Source organism: Euprymna scolopes, unplaced genomic scaffold (genome assembly GCF_053919585.1).
Source record: "Euprymna scolopes isolate OS-2025 unplaced genomic scaffold, ASM5391958v1 sca593, whole genome shotgun sequence".
In the NCBI taxonomy this organism is placed as follows: Eukaryota; Metazoa; Mollusca; class Cephalopoda; order Sepiida; family Sepiolidae; genus Euprymna; species Euprymna scolopes.
This window is the reverse complement of record NW_027633650.1, coordinates 1-19,630: the sequence shown is the minus strand read 5'-3', so window position 1 is coordinate 19,630 and position 19,630 is coordinate 1. Positions and strand designations below refer to the sequence as shown.

The following is a 19,630-nucleotide window of genomic DNA, read 5'->3' as shown; positions in this document are numbered from 1 at the left end:
TGCTTTATGTCCATCATTTGAAAAGGGTTTATTGCACAGTGAACTTTCATTGCTGAGCAATTATCAAGAAAATAGTAGTAAGCGTAAAATTATTTGTTTAATTGGTCCAGAGGGAGGATGGGCTGATGAAGAAATTGAATTATTTAAACAGTATAAGGTATTCTTATTATCCCTAGGAAATCGTGTTTTGCGTAGTGAGACGGCTGCACTAGCAAGTATTACGTTGATGCAATCATTTATTGGAGACTTAAAATAGCTATTGTGTTATGTCAACTAAATAAAATGCAGTGGCAAACTCCTATTTGTTTGCTTTCTGGACATACTGGTTTTGCTGAGGAATTAGGAAATATTCCATTTTTCCCTGCTACATCTATAGGGGCAATTGTATTAAAAGCCACCACATTAGAACCTAGAGAAGGGCATCCTGCTGAGCGAGTTTGTGAGACACCTCTTGGTTTAATGAACGCCGTCGGTTTAGAAAATCCAGGGGTAGAGGCTGTGATCGAAAATAAACTTGCTTCTTTACCTAATTTATCTATCTCCAAACAAAATCCAGACATTCAATGGATTGTTAACGTGGCAGGTTTTACTGTGCATGAGTATGCCATGGTAATTGAGAGAATAGAAAAATCACCTTATCAAAGTTATGTCAGTGCCTATGAAATTAATATATCTTGTCCTAATGTGAAAAAAGGTGGTGCTGTTTTTGGTCATGATGAAGTGTTGGCAGCAGAAGTTATCAGTGAATGTAGAAAAAAAACCACTAAGCCATTAATTATTAAACTCTCTCCCAATCAGACTGATATTGCTAACATGGCTGAAGTGTGTATTAATAATGGTGCAGATATTCTTTCAGCAATTAATACTGTGGCAGCCATGCATATTGACACTCATCGTCAAAAAACCTATCTATCTGCTGGTAGGGGAGGGTTATCTGGAAGGGCAGTTTTACCAATTGCTTTGCTTAATGTATATTTAATCTGGCAGGTGGCCAATTCTTATAATATTCCCATAATTGGACAAGGTGGAATTAGTAATGGTGATGATGCTATTTCAATGTTATTGGCAGGTGCTTCAGCAATAGGAATAGGTTCGGCACTTGCTAGGGATATTCGTGTGAGTAAAAAAATCATCAAATCTATAGAGAAATACTGCCAAACCCATGGTTTTTCACACTATAGTGAGATAACTGGAAAACTTTCATTATAGTTAACGTTAGCGAGACTTAAGTGAAGATTATTCGAGGGCTTTGTAACATTGGTGAGCATCATTATGGTGCAGCGATCACTATTGGTAAATTTGATGGTGTACATCGTGGGCATCAACAACTATTTAAACAGATGGTCTCTTATGCACAAGTCCAGAAAGTTCCTAGCATGGTAATTATTTTTGAGCCATCACCTAATGATTTTTTTAATTCTAATTTCCAAAAGGAGAAACGTATATCGCCATTTCGTGAGAAATGTTTTTATATTGCTCAGGAAAAAATTGATTATGTGTTAATTTTGTCTTTTAATCAGGATTTCTCTCGTTTGAGTGCTACAGATTTTATCGAGCAAATTTTGATAGAAGGTTTGCGTATTCGGAAGCTATGGATTGGTGATGACTTTAGGTTTGGTTTTCAGCGAAAAGGTGATTATGAACTATTGCAAAGTTATGCAGAGAAAGGGGCATTTTTGTTATCAAATATTGAGTCGTATTTTATCAATCAAGTTCGTGTTTCCAGTTCAGCTATTCGCAAAAAAATTGCTAATAAGCAGTTTCAACAGGTAGAAGAGTTATTAGGACATCCTCTATCTATAAGTGGTTATATTGTTAAAGGTAAGCAATTAGGTCATACGATTGGTTATCCTACGGCAAATCTTGGCATGACCGAGCGACATCAAGCAACGCTTTTATTGTTAGACTATGGTGTATATTGGGTACGAGTAAAACTTTATGATTCTAGGCGAGAGAATTATCAAGTTTATGTAGGGGTGGCAAATTTTGGAGTTAAGCCGACAATAGACAATCAACTAATACATTCTTTTGAAACCCATTGTTTGGATTTAAATGAAGCAATATATAGTAGGTTTGTTCGTATTGAGATAGTAAAATTTATACGTGCTGAGAAAAAATTTTCTTCGCTAGGAAAATTAACTGAGCAAATTGAAAAAGATGTATCTGAAGTGAAAAATCAAATCAGTTCTTCCAAGAAGGAGAGTTAACCTCCTTCTTGGAATATTTAGCTATTAAGAAGCTTAGAATTGTTCTTCTTCAGTTGAGCCAGTTAAAGCAGTTACCGATGAGCTACCACCTTGAATAACAGTGGTGAGGTCATCAAAATATCCTGTGCCAACTTCTTGCTGATGAGCAACAAAGGTATATCCTTTCTCACTATCTCTGAACTCAGGTTGCTGAACCATTTCAACATAATGTTTCATACCTTCACCACGGCTGTAGTTATAGGCAAGATTAAACATGTTATGCCACATATTATGAATACCTGCTAGGGTAATAAACTGATATTTATAACCCATTGCCGAGAGTTCGTCTTGGAATTTAGCAATAACTTTATCATCTAAGTTTTTCTTCCAGTTGAAAGAAGGTGAACAATTATAAGACAAGAGTTGATCAGGATATTCTGCATGAATCGCCTCGGCAAATCTTCTTGCTTCATCAAGATCTGGTGTGGCAGTTTCACACCAAATTAAATCGGCATAAGGAGCATACGCTAGTCCTCTTGCAATAGCTTGATCGAGTCCACTTTTAGTACGGTAAAATCCTTCTTTCGTGCGTTCGCCAGTAATGAATTTTGCATCGTATTCATCACAGTCTGAGGTGATTAAATCAGCAGCATTTGCATCAGTACGTGCTAATACAATGGTTTCTGTGCCACATACATCAGCAGCCAAGCGAGCAGAGATGAGTTTTTGTACAGCTTCACTTGTTGGTACAAGCACTTTTCCACCCATGTGTCCACATTTTTTAACGGATGCTAATTGGTCTTCAAAGTGTACACCAGCAGCACCAGCTTTAATCATTGCTCTCATGAGTTCATAGGCGTTAAGTACGCCACCAAAACCGGCTTCTGCATCAGCAACAATAGGTAGAAAATAATCAATGTAGTCTGCTGAATCAGTAGGTACATCTTTTTGCCACTGTATTTGATCGGCACGAGTGAAAGCATTGTTAATGCGTTCAATGACTTTTGGTACGGAATCTACAGGGTAGAGAGATTGATCCGGGTACATTGATGAGGCTGAATTGTTATCAGCGGCAACTTGCCAGCCAGATAGGTAAATCGCTTCAATGCCAGCTTTAGCTTGTTGAACAGCTTGTCCACCTGTTAATGTTCCAAGTGAATTGACATAACCTTTTTTTGCATCACCATTAATTAGTTGCCAAAGTTTTTTAGCACCTTTTTCGGCAAAAGTGTTGGCTTGTTGCAAAGAACCTCTTAAACGCACAACGTCAGCCGCACTATAGGTTCTTTTAATATTTTTCCAACGAGGGTTAGTTGCCCAGTCTTTTTCTAAGGCATCAATTTGTTGTTGTTTTGTTAATGTACTCATTTGTTTATACTAATGAAAATAAAGTTCAAAATATATGGCTCATAGGTAATAGATATTCTCGCTATCTCTACTAAAGAATAAATGTATGTAATTATCTCGTTATATTTTTCTCATTTCATACTTAGCAGAGATAGTTTCTTACTTAACACGTGTTTAAGCAAATTTCTACTACCTAGTTACTCACATCAAATCAGGAACACTGTTAGGTATTTTTGTAAAAACACAATTCAGCAGTCTATTTTCACCTTGTACCCCAATGGATTTAAAATCACGGGTGCTACCAAACCTTTTAGAATAAGAAGAATTGGCAAGCTTTATAAGCCCCAATCAACAAAAAAACAATTTAAATTCTATGTTGAATGAGCCACTTACATAAAGATGTTTGTTAAGTGCAACTTTTTTGGAGTTGCTTAGTCAATTATATAGTGGGTTTCAGCAAATATACTACTAAAAATTAGACAAACTTCAATAAATTATCTTGAGATGTTAAAATTAGTGGTTTCTTTTGCACTTTTTGGTAGTTTCTGTGGATGTTTTTGCTCAAAAATCATTGAGAGCAATTTTCCCTTGTGCAAAGTTTTACTATATTTATTCCTAGTTTACATTTAAATTTAATGAGCACTCAGTTAATTTCCTCTATTCGTGTCGGAATCGCTGGTGTTGGCACTGTGGGTACTTCAGTAGTCAATATCTTACGTGATAAATTTTCAACATTTGAACAACAGTTTGGTGTGCAAATTGCCATTTCTCGTGTAGTAGTTAGGAATATTGATGCCGTGCGTAATTGCGATTTAACGGATGTTGTAGTAGGGGCGGAATTGATGGAGTTGAGTACGGCAGAAGATGTTGATGTAGTGATTGAACTAATTGGAGGCGTTGAGGAAAGTTTGGCTTTAGTGAGAGAAAGTCTGCGTAATGGTAAAGCAGTGGTCACGGCCAATAAAGCCTTATTAGCATTACATGGAGATGAGTTATTTTCTCTATCAAAGGAGAAAGGTGTGCCACTTTTGTTTGAAGCAGCTGTGGGTGGTGGTATTCCAATTATTAAGGTAATGCGTGAAAGCTTAGCTGGTAATACCATCCATTGTGTGGCAGGTATTATCAATGGTACTTGTAATTATTTGTTGACCCGCATGGCAAATGAAGGGGCAAAATATCAAGAGGTGCTTGCTGATGCACAAAAGCTTGGTTATGCAGAGGCAGACCCCACATTTGATGTAGAAGGTATTGATGCAGCACATAAGCTTGCCTTATTAACTCGTTTAGCTTTTCAACAATCCATAGATTTTTCTAAAATCACCCATTTTGGGCTTGCTGATATTATTACAGATGACTTTAGTATTGTAAAAAAAATGGGTTATGTCATTAAGCCTATGAGCATTGCTAAACAAAGTAGTAAAGGTATTGAAATTTATGTTTTCCCTGCTTTAGTTTCACAAGCAACCTTATTATCGCATGTGAATGATGTGACTAATGTTGTACAGGTATTTGCAGATCGGCTATCGAGCATCAATTGTGTTGGGCCTGGTGCAGGAGGTGATGCAACGGCTTCTGCCGTGGTGGCAGATTTGGTTGAGATTGTGCATGCGATACATAATGATAGTTTATCATCCGTGTATACACCACAGTTAGATGAAAGAAAACAACAAGCACAGATGGTTGATTTTGAAGAGACCGAGCATGCCTATTATTTGCGTTTTCAAATGGAAGATAAGCCTGGAATGATGAAGCAGTGTGCATCAATTTTAGAGCGTTTTGATATTAGTATTGAGGTACTTAATCAAAATGAGCCAAAAGATGGAGAAAATACGGTCTCAGTTGCATTGATTACTAATAACGTACGTGAGAGAATATTGCAACAAGCCTTTCATGAAATAAAGAAATTGTCAGGTTGTTGCTCGGAAAATTCAAGTTTAATTCGTGTGTTTCAGATATAAAATACAGATATGAAAAATTATTTCGGCTTAATTGAGCATTATAGAGAGTATTTACCTATTGGTAAAAAAGACAAAATTATTTCACTTGGTGAAGGTGATACGCCTCTTATTCCTTTACCTAAATTTGCAGAAAAATATATGCCAGGGGTATCGCTATGGGTGAAATATGAGGGTTTAAACCCTACTGGATCATTTAAAGATAGAGGCATGAGCATGGCGATTACAGCGGCTTATAATGAAGGGTCTAAATCAGTCATTTGTGCTTCAACGGGAAATACTTCGGCAGCAGCGTCAGCCTATTCAACTCGTGCAAATATGGATTGTTTTGTATTGATTCCGCAAGGAAAAATTGCTATGGGTAAATTGGCACAGGCAATGATGTATGGTGCTACAATTATTCAAATTTCAGGAAATTTTGATGAGGCAATGGAAATAGTCAAGCATATTGGTGAAGAGATGCCGGTAAGTATTGTTAACTCAATTAATCCTTATCGTTTGCAAGGACAAAAAACTGCTTCGTTTGAAATAGTTGATGTGTTATCAGAATCTCCAGATTTTCATTATTTGCCGGTAGGAAATGCGGGTAACATCAGTGCTTATTGGATGGGGTATAAAGAATATTATGAAAATCAGAATATGAGCAATTTGCCTCGTATGATAGGATATCAAGCTGAGGGGGCTGCTCCATTAGTGCGTGGTGAGAGAGTTGAGCATCCAGAAACTGTTGCCACGGCTATTCGTATTGGTAATCCACAAAGTTGGCAATTAGCAATGGAAGCTATTGAGCAGTCAAAAGGACGCATTGATATGCTATCTGATGAGCAAATATTGCAAGCACAGTATAACCTAGCAAGTGAAGAGGGTGTGTTTTGTGAGCCGGCTTCTGCTGCCTCTATTGGTGGGGCAGTGATTGATTACCATAAAGGGTTGATTCCACAAGGTAGTAGAGTTGTTTGTACGTTGACAGGGAATGGGTTAAAAGATTCAGATATTGCTATTGAGTCAAGCAAGAAAAAGGTACAGATGATCAACGTTTCTGCTAAATATGAAGAGGTTAAAAAAGCAATTGTCGGCTAAATGGGGGCTGAAAAACCAATATTTTTAATTGGTCCAACACATGTTGGTAAGACTTATTATGCACGTAAACTTAGTGCCCATTTTCAATGTAAATTGATTGATTTAGATAGCATCATTGAGGAAAATGCAGGTGTTGATATTTCAACTATTTTTGATTTTGAAGGTGAACAAGGTTTTCGTGATAGAGAGCATAAAGCCCTTTATAATCTTGATAAGAAATTATTAAGTATTGTTTCCACCGGTGCCGGGATTGTTTTGCGTGAGGACAATCAGGAACTGTTAAAACAAGGGCGAGCAATCTATCTTAGAGCACCGATAGAGCTATTACTTTCAAGGGTGCAAAAAAAAACGGATCGACCTTTATTTCAAGGCAAGAATCCCAAAGTCGTTTTGCAAGAGATGCATCGAATACGTTCGCCTTTGTATGAGAAATGTGCAGATTTTATTGTAGAAATCAATCAGAAAAATGAAGCTGAACGAACGCTTATTAAGATTATTTCAGATATTTCTTATTCGCATTAATTTTTTATAAAAACTTATGCGTAATTTACTATATTTCCTCTTCTTGTTAACTATAACTGTTATTGCACACAGTAAAAATATTTCAACAGGAACAATTAATGTTAATACGGCAACATTATATCAATTGACCTTATTGCCCGGTGTGGGAAAAGCCACAGCATACAAGCTTTTACAAGCTCGTAAGCATCGCAAATTTAGTAGTTATGTTGATTTGCAAACTCGAGTAGAAGTTTTTAATCGTTATTTAAAAAAGGCAGAAAATTTTATTAGCTTTAAGGGAGAGCATCAATATGATGACCCTAATAAGCGTTCTAAAAAGAAAAAAAAGCTGAATAATCAGAGTGTATTGGGTGAGTACACCATTAACAAATCTATTCCAATAAGGGATGCTAAAGAGATTGTTTTACTAACAGATGGAGAATTTTTTAATTATTTAGAGAAATCATTATTTAAAGCAAAGTCTGAAATTTGGCTATCTACATTTGTGTTTAAAATCACAAAAAATAAACACAATATGGCAAAAAAAATTATCGATATACTAGAAAAAGTAGCTAAGAAAGGTATAGAGGTTAGCGTACTATTAGAACAATCTGGATATCATAAAGATTTGTCTGATGAGAATAGACGTTTAGCAAGTTTTCTAAAAAAATCTGGAATACAATTTTATTTCGACTCAATGGATAATACCATGCATAGCAAGGTAGTTGTCATAGACAGAGAGATTGTATTTCTTGGTAGTCATAACATGACGGATTCCGCATTAAGGCGGAATCATGAGGCAAGTTTGATGATAAAATCTAAAACACTAGCGAGTGAATTAGTGGACTACATCAAAGCTATTACTTCAGAAAAAGATAGAAAAGATTAGAGAGATAGGTAAATTAGCATTTACTATCATTTTGTAGTTGTAGTAACATTTCAGCACATTGTTCTAGCTGTTTGATACAAATAAATTCATCAGCTTTATGTGCTTGTTCAATAGAACCTGGACCACATACGACAGTAGAACATCCCAAATCATGAAAGATGCCAGCTTCTGTTCCGTAGGAAACCACACTTGTGCGTTGTTTGCCAGTTAAATGAGAGAGATATTTTTTTGCCAATGATTTATTTACTGGTACTAAACCTTTAATTTCACTTACCATTTGTTTATCAATCTTAGCTTGTGGATAAACAGCTTGCATATTAGGTACTAATTGTTCATGGGCATATTGATCAATATGTTCATGAACAAAGTCAAAGTCTTGTTGTTGAATAGGGCGTATTTGCCAATCTACCGAGCAATATTCAGCGATAATATTATGTGCACTTCCACCTTGTATCTTGCCAATTTGCAACGTGGTGTAGGGTGGGGTGAATGGGCTATCTTTTGGGGCACTATTGATTAGACTATCACGTAAGTTGAGAAGTTTTTTTGCATAATTGATAGCATACTCAATTGCATTGACACCGATAGTAGGTAGGGAACTGTGCCCGGGTAAGCCAGTAAAGGTGGTGGTGTATTCACAACAACCTTTGTGTCCAATAACAATTTCCATTTCTGTTGGTTCACCAATTATCGCAATAGTTGGAATAATTCCAAGTTCCTTCATATGAGAACTTAATACTTCTGCTCCTAAACATCCTACTTCTTCATCATAGCTAAATGCCATATGGATAGGGTGTCGTCTTTTTATCCCTTTGAATAGCGGGAACATGGCTAGGCAAACTGCAACAAATCCTTTCATATCACAGCTTCCTCGTCCATATAAACGTCCTGATTTCTCTATCATCTCATAGGGATTAGTCTGCCATTGTTGATCGGCTACAGGAACCACATCTGTGTGTCCAGAAAGTAAAATTCCACCGCTGAGTGAACCATGTATATCCGGTAAGCTAATCAGTATATTAGCCTTTTTCTTGTCGTTATCATAGCTTAGATGAATATGTGCTTCAGTGTCTTGGTTGCTTTGTTCAATTACTCCCTTAATGTAATTAATAAGAGATAAATTGCTTAGGTGTGATTCACTATTAAAACTAATGAGTTTTTTGAGTATTTCTATGCTATGTCGTGTGAGAGTTTGTTTATCCATTGTTTATATTTGATGTTTTGTATAGGTATAATATAGGTATTAAGTTTTTATATAATAGATGATTCCTTTGAAAAATTATTCAGTTTGCGATGGTGCTGTTAGCAGTAGCCTTATACTTATCTATTTAATTTATAATAGGCTTAGCATTTTCAAATAGTTTTGATTCTTGCTCATTTCGCTCACTATTTTTGCAAGGGCATCAATCATTTTTACTATAACACATTATTTATTTTTTATGTCTTATTTAGTTCCCAGTATTGATCCTAATGGTCTTTTAGAATATTCGGTTGTTTATACCGATCGTGCGACAAATCATATGTCAAAATCCTTTCAACATACATTGAGGGGAATTTCCCAAATATTGAAAGAAGCCTATCATGCAGATACTGCTGTAGTTGTTCCGGGTAGTGGTACGTTTGCTATGGAGGCAGTCGCTCGTCAATTTGCAAGTGATCAGCAATGCTTGGTTATTCGTAATGGTTGGTTTAGTTTTCGTTGGACACAAATTCTTGAAATGGGTAAAATTACCGATCGTTGTACAGTCTAAAGGCGCGAACTGTTCAAGATGAATCACAATCCCCATTTATTCCAGCACCGATTGAAGAAGTGACGGCAGTCATTAAAAAAGAGCAACCACAAGTGGTATTTGCTCCACATGTTGAGACATCATGTGGGATGATTTTACCAGAGGATTATCTTAAACAGATTGCTAATGCAGTGCATGCGTATGGAGGCATTTTTGTATTGGATTGTATTGCCTCAGGGACTATTTGGATAAATATGAAAGAAGTGGGTGTTGATGTACTCATTAGTGCTCCACAAAAAGGATGGAGCGGACCGCCTTGTAGTGGTCTTGTGATGTTAAATGAACGAGCAGTTGAGGTGATGCAAAAAACTACCAGTAGCAGTTTTGCATGTGATTTGGCTAAATGGTATCAAATTATGCAGGCTTATGAAAATGGTGGGCATGCCTATCATGCTACCATGCCTACGGATGCACTAACCCAATTTTATAGCATCATGCAGGAAGTGAAAGCATATGGTTATGAAAAATGCCGTGTGGCACAACAACAGCTTGGCGAAGAGATTCGCCAGTTACTAGAAGATAGGGGAATTCCTAGTGTGGCTGGGGAAGGTTTTAAAGCACCAGGAGTGGTGGTTAGTTACACATCAGATGATAATTGGAATAGTGGCAAAAAATTTAGTGAATTAGGGCTACAGATTGCTGCAGGTGTACCGCTACAATGTGATGAGCCTGCTGATTTTAAAACCTTTAGAATAGGACTATTTGGTTTAGATAAACTCAAAGACGTAGAGGGTGCGGTGCAACGTTTTCAAAAAGTCTTGAATCAATTAGCATAAATTTTTCTTGGCAGCAAATGCCTAAAATACAGAAAAAGGCGGTTTCTAAACATAGTGCGGAGCAGCTTTTTTCTGTTGTCAATGATATTGAGCATTATCCTGAGTTCATTGAGTGGTGTCCTAAGGTAGACATCCTGAAGAAAACGGAATCTGTTATGCAAGCCTGTTTGCATTTGCAAAAAGGTCTGCTAAAATATAGCTTAACCACAGAAAATACATTAGTCTATCCTACCTCTATGCAGATGAGATTGCTTTCAGGACCATTTAAGCAGTTTGCTGGTCAGTGGCAGTTTATTGAGCAAGATAATCAGCGGTGTGAAATTGAATTTATATTAAATTATGAGTTTTCTAATCGTTTACTGGAGATGAGTGCAGGAAAGATTTTTTTCTCTATTGCCGATGAGATGGTGCAAAATTTTCTCAAGCGTGCTGATGATCTTTATGCATCATAATTCATCTAAACAAACGGCTACAAATATTATCACTATAGAAATCGCTTATGGGCATGCGATGATGCAATATATTGAACAAATAAGCGTGCCTTTAGGCACCACAGTTGGGCAGGCACTTGAGCAATCTAGTGAACTCAAGAAAAGATTTCCCAATATGCATATTGATCCTAAGCAAATTGGAATTTTTGGTAAGCATACGACGATGGATGCGGTTTTAGAACAAGATAATCGTATTGAAATTTATCGTCCTCTTAGCATTGACCCTAAAGAAGCTAGAAAGTTGCGTGCAGAGAAAATGAAAAAATAATCTTTTAAGCTTTCATCTCTTTTAAGCTTTCATCTATTAAGGTTAAGCCATCATGATGAGGATTGCAGGGAAGGAATGGCATCAATGAGTAGCTTGGTATACTTTTCTTGAGGTTGTTGCATAATTTGTTTGGCAGTACCTTGCTCAACAACTTGACCATCTTTAAGCACAAACACTCGATGGGCAATTAATGGAATGAGTGATAAATCATGAGTGATAAAAATTAAACTAAGATTCATTTTTTCTTGTAAATCCATTAATAATTTAAGAATTTGTGCACGCAGAGACACATCAAGTGCACTGGTTGGTTCATCACAAATAATCAGTTTTGGCTTTACAGATAAGGCACGAGCAATGGCAATGCGTTGTCTTTGTCCTCCAGAGAACTCATGAGGATAGCGATTCACATCTGAAGCTTCAAGCCCAACTTGAGTAAGAAGTTTTTCTGCTTGCTCTTGGCATTCTTCTTTAGTCTTTGCTATCCCCAGTGCCAGCATGCCTTCACTTAATGTTTGCAAAACAGATAGCCTTGGATTGAGCGAAGAATATGGATCTTGAAAGATAATTTGTATATGCTTGCGTAGAGGACGTAGTTCATGTTGTTTCAGTTGACTAATGGTATGGTTTTGATAGTTCACGGTTCCATCAACAATTGCACTATTATCTAATAAACGTAAGATGGCTCGTCCTAAAGTTGTTTTTCCTGAACCAGATTCTCCTACTATGGCAATGGTTTCTTTCTCATAGAGTGTTAAGCTTGTTGGTGTTAATGCCTCAGTATGTCCAACAATCCGCTTAAGCAGACCCTTGCGAATGGGATATTTTACGCTCAAGTTATTTACCGTTAAAAGTGTATTGGCTTCATCTTTACTTTCTCGACGGAATTGATTCATTCGTGGCAGTTGAGAAATCAGGCTTTGGCTATATGGATGTTCAGGTTTGTTAAAAAATTGCTCGCTGACTTGAGATTCGATCAGTTTTCCATCTTTCATTGTGATAACGTGATCGCTCATTTGTTTCACTATTCCCATATCATGGGTAATAAGTAAGATGGCTAAGTTGCGTTTTTCTTGTAATTCTTTTAATTGCTTGAGAATTTCAGCTTGTACAGAAACATCCAATGCAGTGGTTGGTTCATCAGCAATTAATAATTCAGGTTGACAAGCGAGGGCAATAGCGATCATTACCCGTTGTTTTTGTCCTCCTGATAGTTGATGAGGATACCAATTAATGCGCAAATGCGGATCGGGGAGTTTGACTTCTTCAAGTAGCTGGATAATTTTTTCTTTTAAACTTTTAAAGCGTAAGCCCTGATGACGGGTAATGGATTCACCAATTTGTCTACCAATGGTTAGCACAGGATTGAGAGACATATTTGGTTCTTGAAAAATAATACCAAGTTTATTGCCACGAACAGATTGTAATTGCTTTTCATTTAAACTTAGCAAATTGCTTCCATCAAAAGTAATCCTCCCCTGAGTAATGACAGCATTGTGCGGTAATAATTGCATGATGCTCATTGCTGTCATTGATTTTCCACTGCCAGATTCTCCCACTAAGGATAGAGTCTTGCCTCGTTCAAGTGAAAAGCTGATGTTATGAAGAATAGATTTATCTTGTATGTTTAAGCTAAGATTATCAACAGTTAGCAATGAATTATTCATAATAAATCGTTAATATTATTGTTGGCGAGGGTCAAAAACTTGCCGAACCCTATCGGCAAATAAATTTGCAACCAGTACTAAATTGAACATGAGAAAGAAAGTGGCAACAAGTGGCCACCAAATAACTGGTTCCTTAGATATTTCAAAACGAGCCGCATTAATCATATTTCCCCAGCTTGGCATGGTAGGATCGACACCAATGCCAATGTAGGATAATACAGCTTCAGCAAGAATTAATCCAGAGAAGTCTAGCACAACCACAATTAACACAATGTGAGTTTGGTTAGGGAGGATATGCTTTTTTAGTATCGTAAATGTTGGAATACCAAGTGCTCGTGAAGCATTCACATATTCTAAGTTTTTAATTTTAAGGGTTTCAGCTCTAAGTAAGCGACATAAACCTGTCCATGAGGTTAATCCTAAGATTAGGCATAGCAAAATAAGTCGGGAATCTGAACGAGTGATTTGATCAGCAAACCAGTTTGGATGTGCATCAATAAATCCTTGCAAAATCAAAACAGATGAAGCGATTAATAGCACACCGGGTATGGAGTTTAGCGTAGTATAGAGGTATTGAATTATATCATCAATAATTCCTCCAAAAAAACCAGCACTGATCCCACTAAGTAAAGCAAAGGGTAATAGTATCAAAGTCGTTAATGTTCCGATGAGCATGGCTGTACGTATGCCTTTAAGGGCATCATAAAATATATCATTGCCAATTTTATCTGTACCAAAAATATGAAAGTAATCACTCATTGATAGCAAAATGGCATTTGCACAGATGAGCAATAATATAGTTGTATAGGCATATTTTCGAGTTTGCCAATGCCAATTTCTTGTTGGTATATGCATACAGATTATTAGAAATAGTGAAACCATTATGCCAGCTAATAGCCCCCAAAGAAATGATTGTAAGGCATTGGATAAATTTTGTTCTTTAGAGCGTTTTACAGAGAGATTTTTTCGTGTAGTAATACCATCTTCAGTGACGGTCATTTTGCTATGCAGTTTTGTGGCAAAAGGGGCAGAATAGGTGAGTTCTTTTGTTTGATTAAGCTTGCCAACTAGCAAATCAAATACACTAACTACTTGGTTTGAGGTGTGTTGAGATTTGAAATGTAATGAATCTATGCTAGCAATTAAGGCATAAAAACAAAAAACTACTGCACATATTGTGGTGAGGGGTTTGGCAAAAATTAATTGCCATTTTTTTCTGGTTGGTGGGTTTTTTCTCGCTCCATTGATGAGTATACATAGTGTAACAATTACCAACCACCATGATGCATCTGAGAGTAAAATAACAGGCATGATTTTATGATTAACAGAAGCGAAAAATAATAGAAAAGAGAGAGTATACTACCTAAGATTATACTCGCTTTATTTATATATCCTGAATGCTGTATATGTGCCCAATGCTGAATATTTACCAGTAATTTTTTTCTCCATTTAGGTCTATTCATCCTCTTCTAGGAAATGGATACGAGTAAAATTACAAGCATATGAAAATAATTTTTTGCTATTTTCTATTTTTTTATATTGTTTTTTCATGCTACATACTCCACTTAATATTGTTACTTGTTGCCAACAAAGACGAATTGGGACATTACACATTAATGCTGATGATTTAGAAGATATTAAAGAGATTGCAAAGAGCTTTACTTGTGATTATCAATTTAGTGTGGAAAATTCACATTATATTTTGCAATTAACTTTTGAATGTGTCTTAACCTTGCGGTGTCAGTCATGTTGGGAGATATATGAAAAATCATTAACCACAAACAGTCGGTTAGTGTTAACGGATGATTCCAGCGAGCAGACACACAATGAATTATCTGCTTTAGGTTATGAAGTGGTAATTGTTGATGAGAGTCAATATATTAGGTTGATTGAGCTAATTAAAGAAGAAATTTTTTTACAAATTCCACATATTCCTCGCTGTGATTTACATCACCATAGCACACAAGGGGTTCAATGGGTGATTAGTGATCAAGGGATGCTAAACAAAGAAGAATCATTAGCATCTGAGAGCAATAATCAGGTTGCTGAGAGTCGTAAAAACCTGCCTTTTCAAGAGTTACTTAAGTCAATCAGATAAGAATTTTGTATAAAAAAACATGCTAAAATAAACAGAATACCCTAACCCCCCACCGAAAGCCACGAACTAGCCAATAACTCAGTGGATAAATACGCCCTTAATAAACTTACCCAAGCGGTGATGCTGACCGCCACGCTCACCACCGAAGCCGAACAAAAAGCCAAAAATTCTACCGAGCCCCAAACCCTAACCCAATGCACCGCTGCCCTTATTAAACACGCCCTAGAAACCGCCATCCCCACCGTCGAAGCCCAAACCCAAACCGTATCCTTTACCGATGCCGAAATCAAAGCCCTTAGACAACTCAACCTCAGTCAAAGAATGCAAGCCATTTACGACTTACCGCCTGAAAAAGCCGAAGGACTCACCCCAAAGACAATAAAACGCCTACAACTCTAAAACCAAGAACTCCACTCAGAAACCCTAACCCAACTCATTCACCAAGCCATTACCGACCTAAATATTGCCAAAACACACCCCAAAATTGATATTAACGTTCTAACAGACCTAATCCGTGCCAAAATTTTTGTCGAATCCAACAGTAGAATTTCTGCTATTTCTACCTCATACCACAAACAAATCAAACAATTCGTCCCCATCGCTCGTGGGATTTCCCAAATCACCCCTATTAACTTCAACAACTCCGACGCCAAACCCACCCTCGCTACAACCCCTTTGACCCCCAAATCGCTATCAAAAAAGGCATAGAAATTTTCCTTAATAAACTCAACTATTTCGGCGGAAATTTAGAACAAGCCATTGCTGGCTATAACTGGGGACAAGGCAACGTAAAAAAACTCATCGATCGCCACGGTAACAACTGGAAAGCCCACCTCCCCCTCGAAACCCAAAAATACCTCCAATCCTTCCATGCCAACACCAAAAGCCAAGGGCTACCATTTCTCCAACTCGCCCTACAAAAAAACACCCTTGATCTTATCTTAGACCCACAAACTATCGCAGAAATGAACATTCAAACTCTCATGATCGAAAGTAACGTTAAAGGAATAACATTCACCGAAAAAGAAAAAAACGCCGTGTATATCAATAACCTAGAAGTCATTAAAGGTCAGCAAATGGTAAAATCAAACGCTGGATGACTACCAGCGGAGTATTTACTAAACTCGATGGCGATGATGATAATATCACCGAAGTCACCTTTAACCTTGATAATGATGACCGAGCGGAACTCAAAGCCTTAGGCTACGTCGCCTCGAACTACCCCAGCAAAAAAGTAGAAACCGGCATACAAACGCCGAATAAAGGTAAATCATTGGTGGAATTTTACTACCCAATTTTCCCGGCACAAATACCGCCTGAAGACCGCCCCTCGGATGGGATGGAATACGACCCCGAAACAGGGTTAGTGTCACGACTTCGATGGTGGGATACTAAACAAGAAAAATGGATTAATCCAAGTACTGGAAAAGAGGTAAAAAGCTTTTTAAACAAAATAGAAAGAATCACTTAAAAAATACTTATAATAAAAAAGCTTCATTTCTAAATAAGGGAACAAAAAAAATTATTGAAACTTCAGAGGGATTATTTTTATATAAAACATATTACCCACTAAAGCCTTTATAAAAATCTTTAATGAATAATTTTTTGCAGTTTGTGTAATTTTCGTTCTATTTTCTGGACAAAATATTTCCGCGGAAAGTTCTAGTGAAGTGTTTTCCAGTATTGAAGAAAACATTAATATTTATAGTAATAATGGAAGCAATATTGAAGTACAAATTCATGAAGACAGAAAATCAAAACCTTTCCCAAACAAAGCGGTAGACGCTGGGGGGACGGCGGGATGCGGGGCGTTTACCCAAACCTCCGCGGAAAACTCAAACCAAAGCTCAAACCAAAATTTGGCGGAAAACTCCGCTAAAAATTCTACCAAAAAATCGCCATTGCCTCCCTCATTGATGTGCGTGATTGATGATATGAAGACGCCATCAATGGACGCCTCTACGGTTGTTGGTGTGTGTGATTAATGATCTGTAGAGACGCGATTTATCGCCTCTGTTTGTTGCGTTGTTGCCACGTCTATTTATCATAGATTTGGATGTTTTTGTATAGTGGTTGATAATATGCAGACGCCATAAATGGATGTCCCTAGGGTTATTGATAAGTAGAGAGGCGATTTATTGCCTGATGATGAATTATTTTGTAAACCATTTTTTTGCTTGTTGGTGTGGTGCCCATCCGGATAAGGCACGCATACGCATGGCATAGTAGTTTTGAATAATGGGGTAAATGAGAAGAATGCTAATAATTTGTTTGTACCATCTAATGCCAAGATAGGAGGGATGTTTGCTCCACCAGTGATTATTGACACCAAAATGATTGGTTTTGAGTAGTAGGTGGGTGATGAGTTTCCAATTTTCAATTATGTAGCGTGTTTTAGTCATATTGAGCAAAGGGATTAGAGTAGCTTTTGGTAGAATTTGATGGCGTAGTTATCGGTCATGCCCGCAATATAATCACAAATAATACGATGGCTATGTTTTTCATCTTTTTTTATTTTTTGATAGGTTGAGGATGGCAGGAGTTTTTCAGGGTCATTGAGTAGCACCTCAAAAAGTTTGAGAATAATTTGTTGTCCTTTGTATTCAAGCATCTTCACTTCTTGCGTTTTGATAACATATCTAAAGACAAAGTCTTTAAGCACAGCTAGGTTGTTTTCGGCTTCTTCAGACATGATTGCTTGTAAGTCTAGTAAGGGGGTTTGAAAAGTGTGTTGTGATTGAATGGATATGTTTTGAATAAAGTAAGAAACGATTTTGCTAATGATTAACTTTCTTTCTTGATTAGAGGGTGAAAAAAGTTTTTGGTTGAAATCATCAGGCTTGAAAATTGAGAAGAATTTAGTGCCGATAAGTTTGGGAATCACTTCTTCTTGCCATTGCCTTTCGGTAACTAAATTGAAGGAGAGAGCATCTTCAAGATCATGCACACCATAGGCAATATCATCGGCTAGTTCCATGATGGAAGTATCAAAGGATTTGTATTTGGATTTATTTTTAGTGAGTTGGGTGAATATATCTTGATCGGCTTGAGATAATGGTTGCAAAACCCATGTTAGGGAATCGGATTCATCATCGTGTAGACATTTGGGCGGTCTGTAGTGATTTAATTTTTTTTCATCGTGTTCTATTTGCGGATAAGCTTGTATATTTTTATGGAGTACGGGGTATTTTAGTAACCCTAGCATGGTTCTTCTCGTTACATTAAGCCCATAGCCATTTGAATATTCTCCTAGTTTAGATACAATGCGTAGGGTTTGCCCATTACCTTCAAAACCACCATGTTGATACATATAGAAATTAAGTGCTACTTCACCGCCATGCCCAAAAGGAGGGTGTCCAATATCATGAGCAAGGCAGATAGCTTCCATTTGGCTGGGTGAGGCAATGAAGAGCTTGAATGCTTCATCTGTATCTTTATGGTAACGCAATCTTTCGCAAATACCTGAGCCAATTTGGGCAACCTCTAAGGAATGGGTAAGACGAGTGCGATAAAAATCATTTTCATTGGGATTGTGAATTTGAGTTTTTGATTGTAGTCGTCGAAAAGCTGCACAGTGAATAATGCGTGCACGATCTCGTTGGGCACTTTCATCTGGGGCATTTGAATGTAGTGATTGGATGCTTGCTTGTTCTTGCTTGAGTGTGTTGCTTCGGCGTGATAGTAGCCAATTAGGTAACATGGTTATGCGGTTAGTTGGACGTTAAAACAATGTATAAAATTTTCCGTTGTAATCTGTGCCATCTCGTGTAGTTGTTTTTGATGTAATTCGGCTAAAGTGGCTAAGGTGTATTTGACATACGCCGGTTGATTGTATGTTGAACGCATTGGTTGAGGGCTGAGATAGGGGGAATCCGTTTCGACTAGTAGCCTATTTTGAGGAACGTGTTTAGCAACCTCTCTTAATTCTTCTAACTTAGGATAGGTGAGAATACCTGAGAAAGAAATATAAAAACCAAGATCCAAAGCAGCTTTTGCTGTCTGCCAATCTTCAGCAAAGCAGTGCATGACACCACCACAATCTTGTGCATCATTAGCTCGTAGCATTTCAATAACCTTGTGTCTTGCATTTCGGCAATGGATAATGATAGGAAGGTTTAAAGATTTAGCGAGGTCAATGTGTTGCTCAAAATAGTTTAGCTGATGCTGACTTTCTACTTCTTTACTATGAAAAAAATCTAAGCCACTTTCTCCAATAGCAATGACTTTTTCATGTTGTGAATATTTTTTAATGGCTTGAATATCCACGTCGCTCATGGGAGAGGTTGGGCAATGACAAGGATGAATACCAACACTTGCCCAGATATTTTCTTGCAATTGAGCTTGAGAAATCACTTCTTCAATTGTTTCCATATCCACACTGATATTGAGCATGCCAATGACATCATTTGCTCTGGCATTAGCTAAGGTTTCATGATGGTTTTGCTTTTTCTTTAGGATGTTTAAATGACAATGTGAGTCAATAATTTGCATGATTTTTAAGGATAGGTTGTTTTACATTTTTGTGTATGTAAGGGCTGATTATTTATAAATCTTGCGAGAAATCTTTGATAGCTTGGACATAACC

General features: G+C 37.2%; 12 protein-coding genes across 12 annotated transcripts; 7 read left to right on the top strand and 5 right to left on the bottom strand.

Moving 5' to 3' along the window:
- The first annotated feature begins 282 nt into the window (after positions 1-282).
- On the top strand, positions 283-1,209 carry LOC145275101 (dihydroorotate dehydrogenase B (NAD(+)), catalytic subunit-like). Its single transcript, XM_080127603.1, has one exon. It carries the CDS (start codon positions 283-285, stop codon positions 1,207-1,209), a length of 927 nt encoding a protein of 308 aa, XP_079983729.1.
- A 131-nt stretch (positions 1,210-1,340) lies between these two features.
- LOC145275100 (bifunctional riboflavin kinase/FMN adenylyltransferase-like) lies at positions 1,341-2,207 on the top strand. The gene has a single exon (XM_080127602.1). The coding sequence runs from the start codon at positions 1,341-1,343 to the stop codon at positions 2,205-2,207; it is 867 nt and encodes a 288-aa protein (XP_079983728.1).
- A 1,961-nt stretch (positions 2,208-4,168) lies between these two features.
- Positions 4,169-5,491, top strand: LOC145275099 (homoserine dehydrogenase-like). Its single transcript, XM_080127601.1, has one exon. The coding sequence runs from the start codon at positions 4,169-4,171 to the stop codon at positions 5,489-5,491; it is 1,323 nt and encodes a 440-aa protein (XP_079983727.1).
- Positions 5,492-5,500: 9 nt separating this feature from the next.
- LOC145275098 (threonine synthase-like) lies at positions 5,501-6,568 on the top strand. Its single transcript, XM_080127600.1, has one exon. It carries the CDS (start codon positions 5,501-5,503, stop codon positions 6,566-6,568), a length of 1,068 nt encoding a protein of 355 aa, XP_079983726.1.
- On the top strand, positions 6,569-7,090 carry LOC145275096 (shikimate kinase-like). Its single transcript, XM_080127599.1, has one exon. It carries the CDS (start codon positions 6,569-6,571, stop codon positions 7,088-7,090), a length of 522 nt encoding a protein of 173 aa, XP_079983725.1.
- Positions 7,091-7,971: 881 nt separating this feature from the next.
- Positions 7,972-9,162, bottom strand: LOC145275095 (acetylornithine deacetylase-like). The gene has a single exon (XM_080127598.1). It carries the CDS (start codon positions 9,160-9,162, stop codon positions 7,972-7,974), a length of 1,191 nt encoding a protein of 396 aa, XP_079983724.1.
- Positions 9,163-9,837: 675 nt separating this feature from the next.
- LOC145275094 (2-aminoethylphosphonate--pyruvate transaminase-like) lies at positions 9,838-10,524 on the top strand. Its single transcript, XM_080127597.1, has one exon. It carries the CDS (start codon positions 9,838-9,840, stop codon positions 10,522-10,524), a length of 687 nt encoding a protein of 228 aa, XP_079983723.1.
- Positions 10,525-10,541: 17 nt separating this feature from the next.
- On the top strand, positions 10,542-10,976 carry LOC145275093 (ribosome association toxin RatA-like). Its single transcript, XM_080127596.1, has one exon. It carries the CDS (start codon positions 10,542-10,544, stop codon positions 10,974-10,976), a length of 435 nt encoding a protein of 144 aa, XP_079983722.1.
- Positions 10,977-11,287: 311 nt separating this feature from the next.
- On the bottom strand, positions 11,288-12,947 carry LOC145275092 (oligopeptide transport ATP-binding protein YejF-like). The gene is made up of 2 exons (XM_080127595.1): positions 11,622-12,947; positions 11,288-11,443 (listed from the first exon to the last, which is right to left on the bottom strand). Exons 1-2 carry the CDS (start codon positions 12,945-12,947, stop codon positions 11,288-11,290), a joined length of 1,482 nt encoding a protein of 493 aa, XP_079983721.1.
- Positions 12,948-12,962: 15 nt separating this feature from the next.
- LOC145275091 (oligopeptide transport system permease protein AppC-like) lies at positions 12,963-13,946 on the bottom strand. The gene has a single exon (XM_080127594.1). The coding sequence runs from the start codon at positions 13,944-13,946 to the stop codon at positions 12,963-12,965; it is 984 nt and encodes a 327-aa protein (XP_079983720.1).
- Positions 13,947-17,461: 3,515 nt separating this feature from the next.
- Positions 17,462-18,745, bottom strand: LOC145275090 (deoxyguanosinetriphosphate triphosphohydrolase-like protein). Its single transcript, XM_080127593.1, has one exon. It carries the CDS (start codon positions 18,743-18,745, stop codon positions 17,462-17,464), a length of 1,284 nt encoding a protein of 427 aa, XP_079983719.1.
- A 2-nt stretch (positions 18,746-18,747) lies between these two features.
- Positions 18,748-19,536, bottom strand: LOC145275088 (putative metal-dependent hydrolase HI_0454). Its single transcript, XM_080127592.1, has one exon. The coding sequence runs from the start codon at positions 19,534-19,536 to the stop codon at positions 18,748-18,750; it is 789 nt and encodes a 262-aa protein (XP_079983718.1).
- Positions 19,537-19,630: the final 94 nt, after the last annotated feature.

Coding starts and splice junctions, on each gene's coding strand:
- LOC145275101 (XM_080127603.1), top strand. CDS start 283: ATGCAGTGGCAAACTCCTATTTGTTTGCTTTCTGGACATACTGGTTTT.
- LOC145275100 (XM_080127602.1), top strand. CDS start 1,341: ATGGTCTCTTATGCACAAGTCCAGAAAGTTCCTAGCATGGTAATTATT.
- LOC145275099 (XM_080127601.1), top strand. CDS start 4,169: ATGAGCACTCAGTTAATTTCCTCTATTCGTGTCGGAATCGCTGGTGTT.
- LOC145275098 (XM_080127600.1), top strand. CDS start 5,501: ATGAAAAATTATTTCGGCTTAATTGAGCATTATAGAGAGTATTTACCT.
- LOC145275096 (XM_080127599.1), top strand. CDS start 6,569: ATGGGGGCTGAAAAACCAATATTTTTAATTGGTCCAACACATGTTGGT.
- LOC145275095 (XM_080127598.1), bottom strand. CDS start 9,162: ATGGATAAACAAACTCTCACACGACATAGCATAGAAATACTCAAAAAA.
- LOC145275094 (XM_080127597.1), top strand. CDS start 9,838: ATGATTTTACCAGAGGATTATCTTAAACAGATTGCTAATGCAGTGCAT.
- LOC145275093 (XM_080127596.1), top strand. CDS start 10,542: ATGCCTAAAATACAGAAAAAGGCGGTTTCTAAACATAGTGCGGAGCAG.
- LOC145275092 (XM_080127595.1), bottom strand. CDS start 12,947: ATGAATAATTCATTGCTAACTGTTGATAATCTTAGCTTAAACATACAA. Junction 11,444..11,621: donor CCATTGCTCGTGCCTTATCT/GTAAAGCCAAAA, acceptor TTGTGCTTAAAG/ATGGTCAAGTTGTTGAGCAA.
- LOC145275091 (XM_080127594.1), bottom strand. CDS start 13,946: ATGACCGTCACTGAAGATGGTATTACTACACGAAAAAATCTCTCTGTA.
- LOC145275090 (XM_080127593.1), bottom strand. CDS start 18,745: ATGTTACCTAATTGGCTACTATCACGCCGAAGCAACACACTCAAGCAA.
- LOC145275088 (XM_080127592.1), bottom strand. CDS start 19,536: ATGCAAATTATTGACTCACATTGTCATTTAAACATCCTAAAGAAAAAG.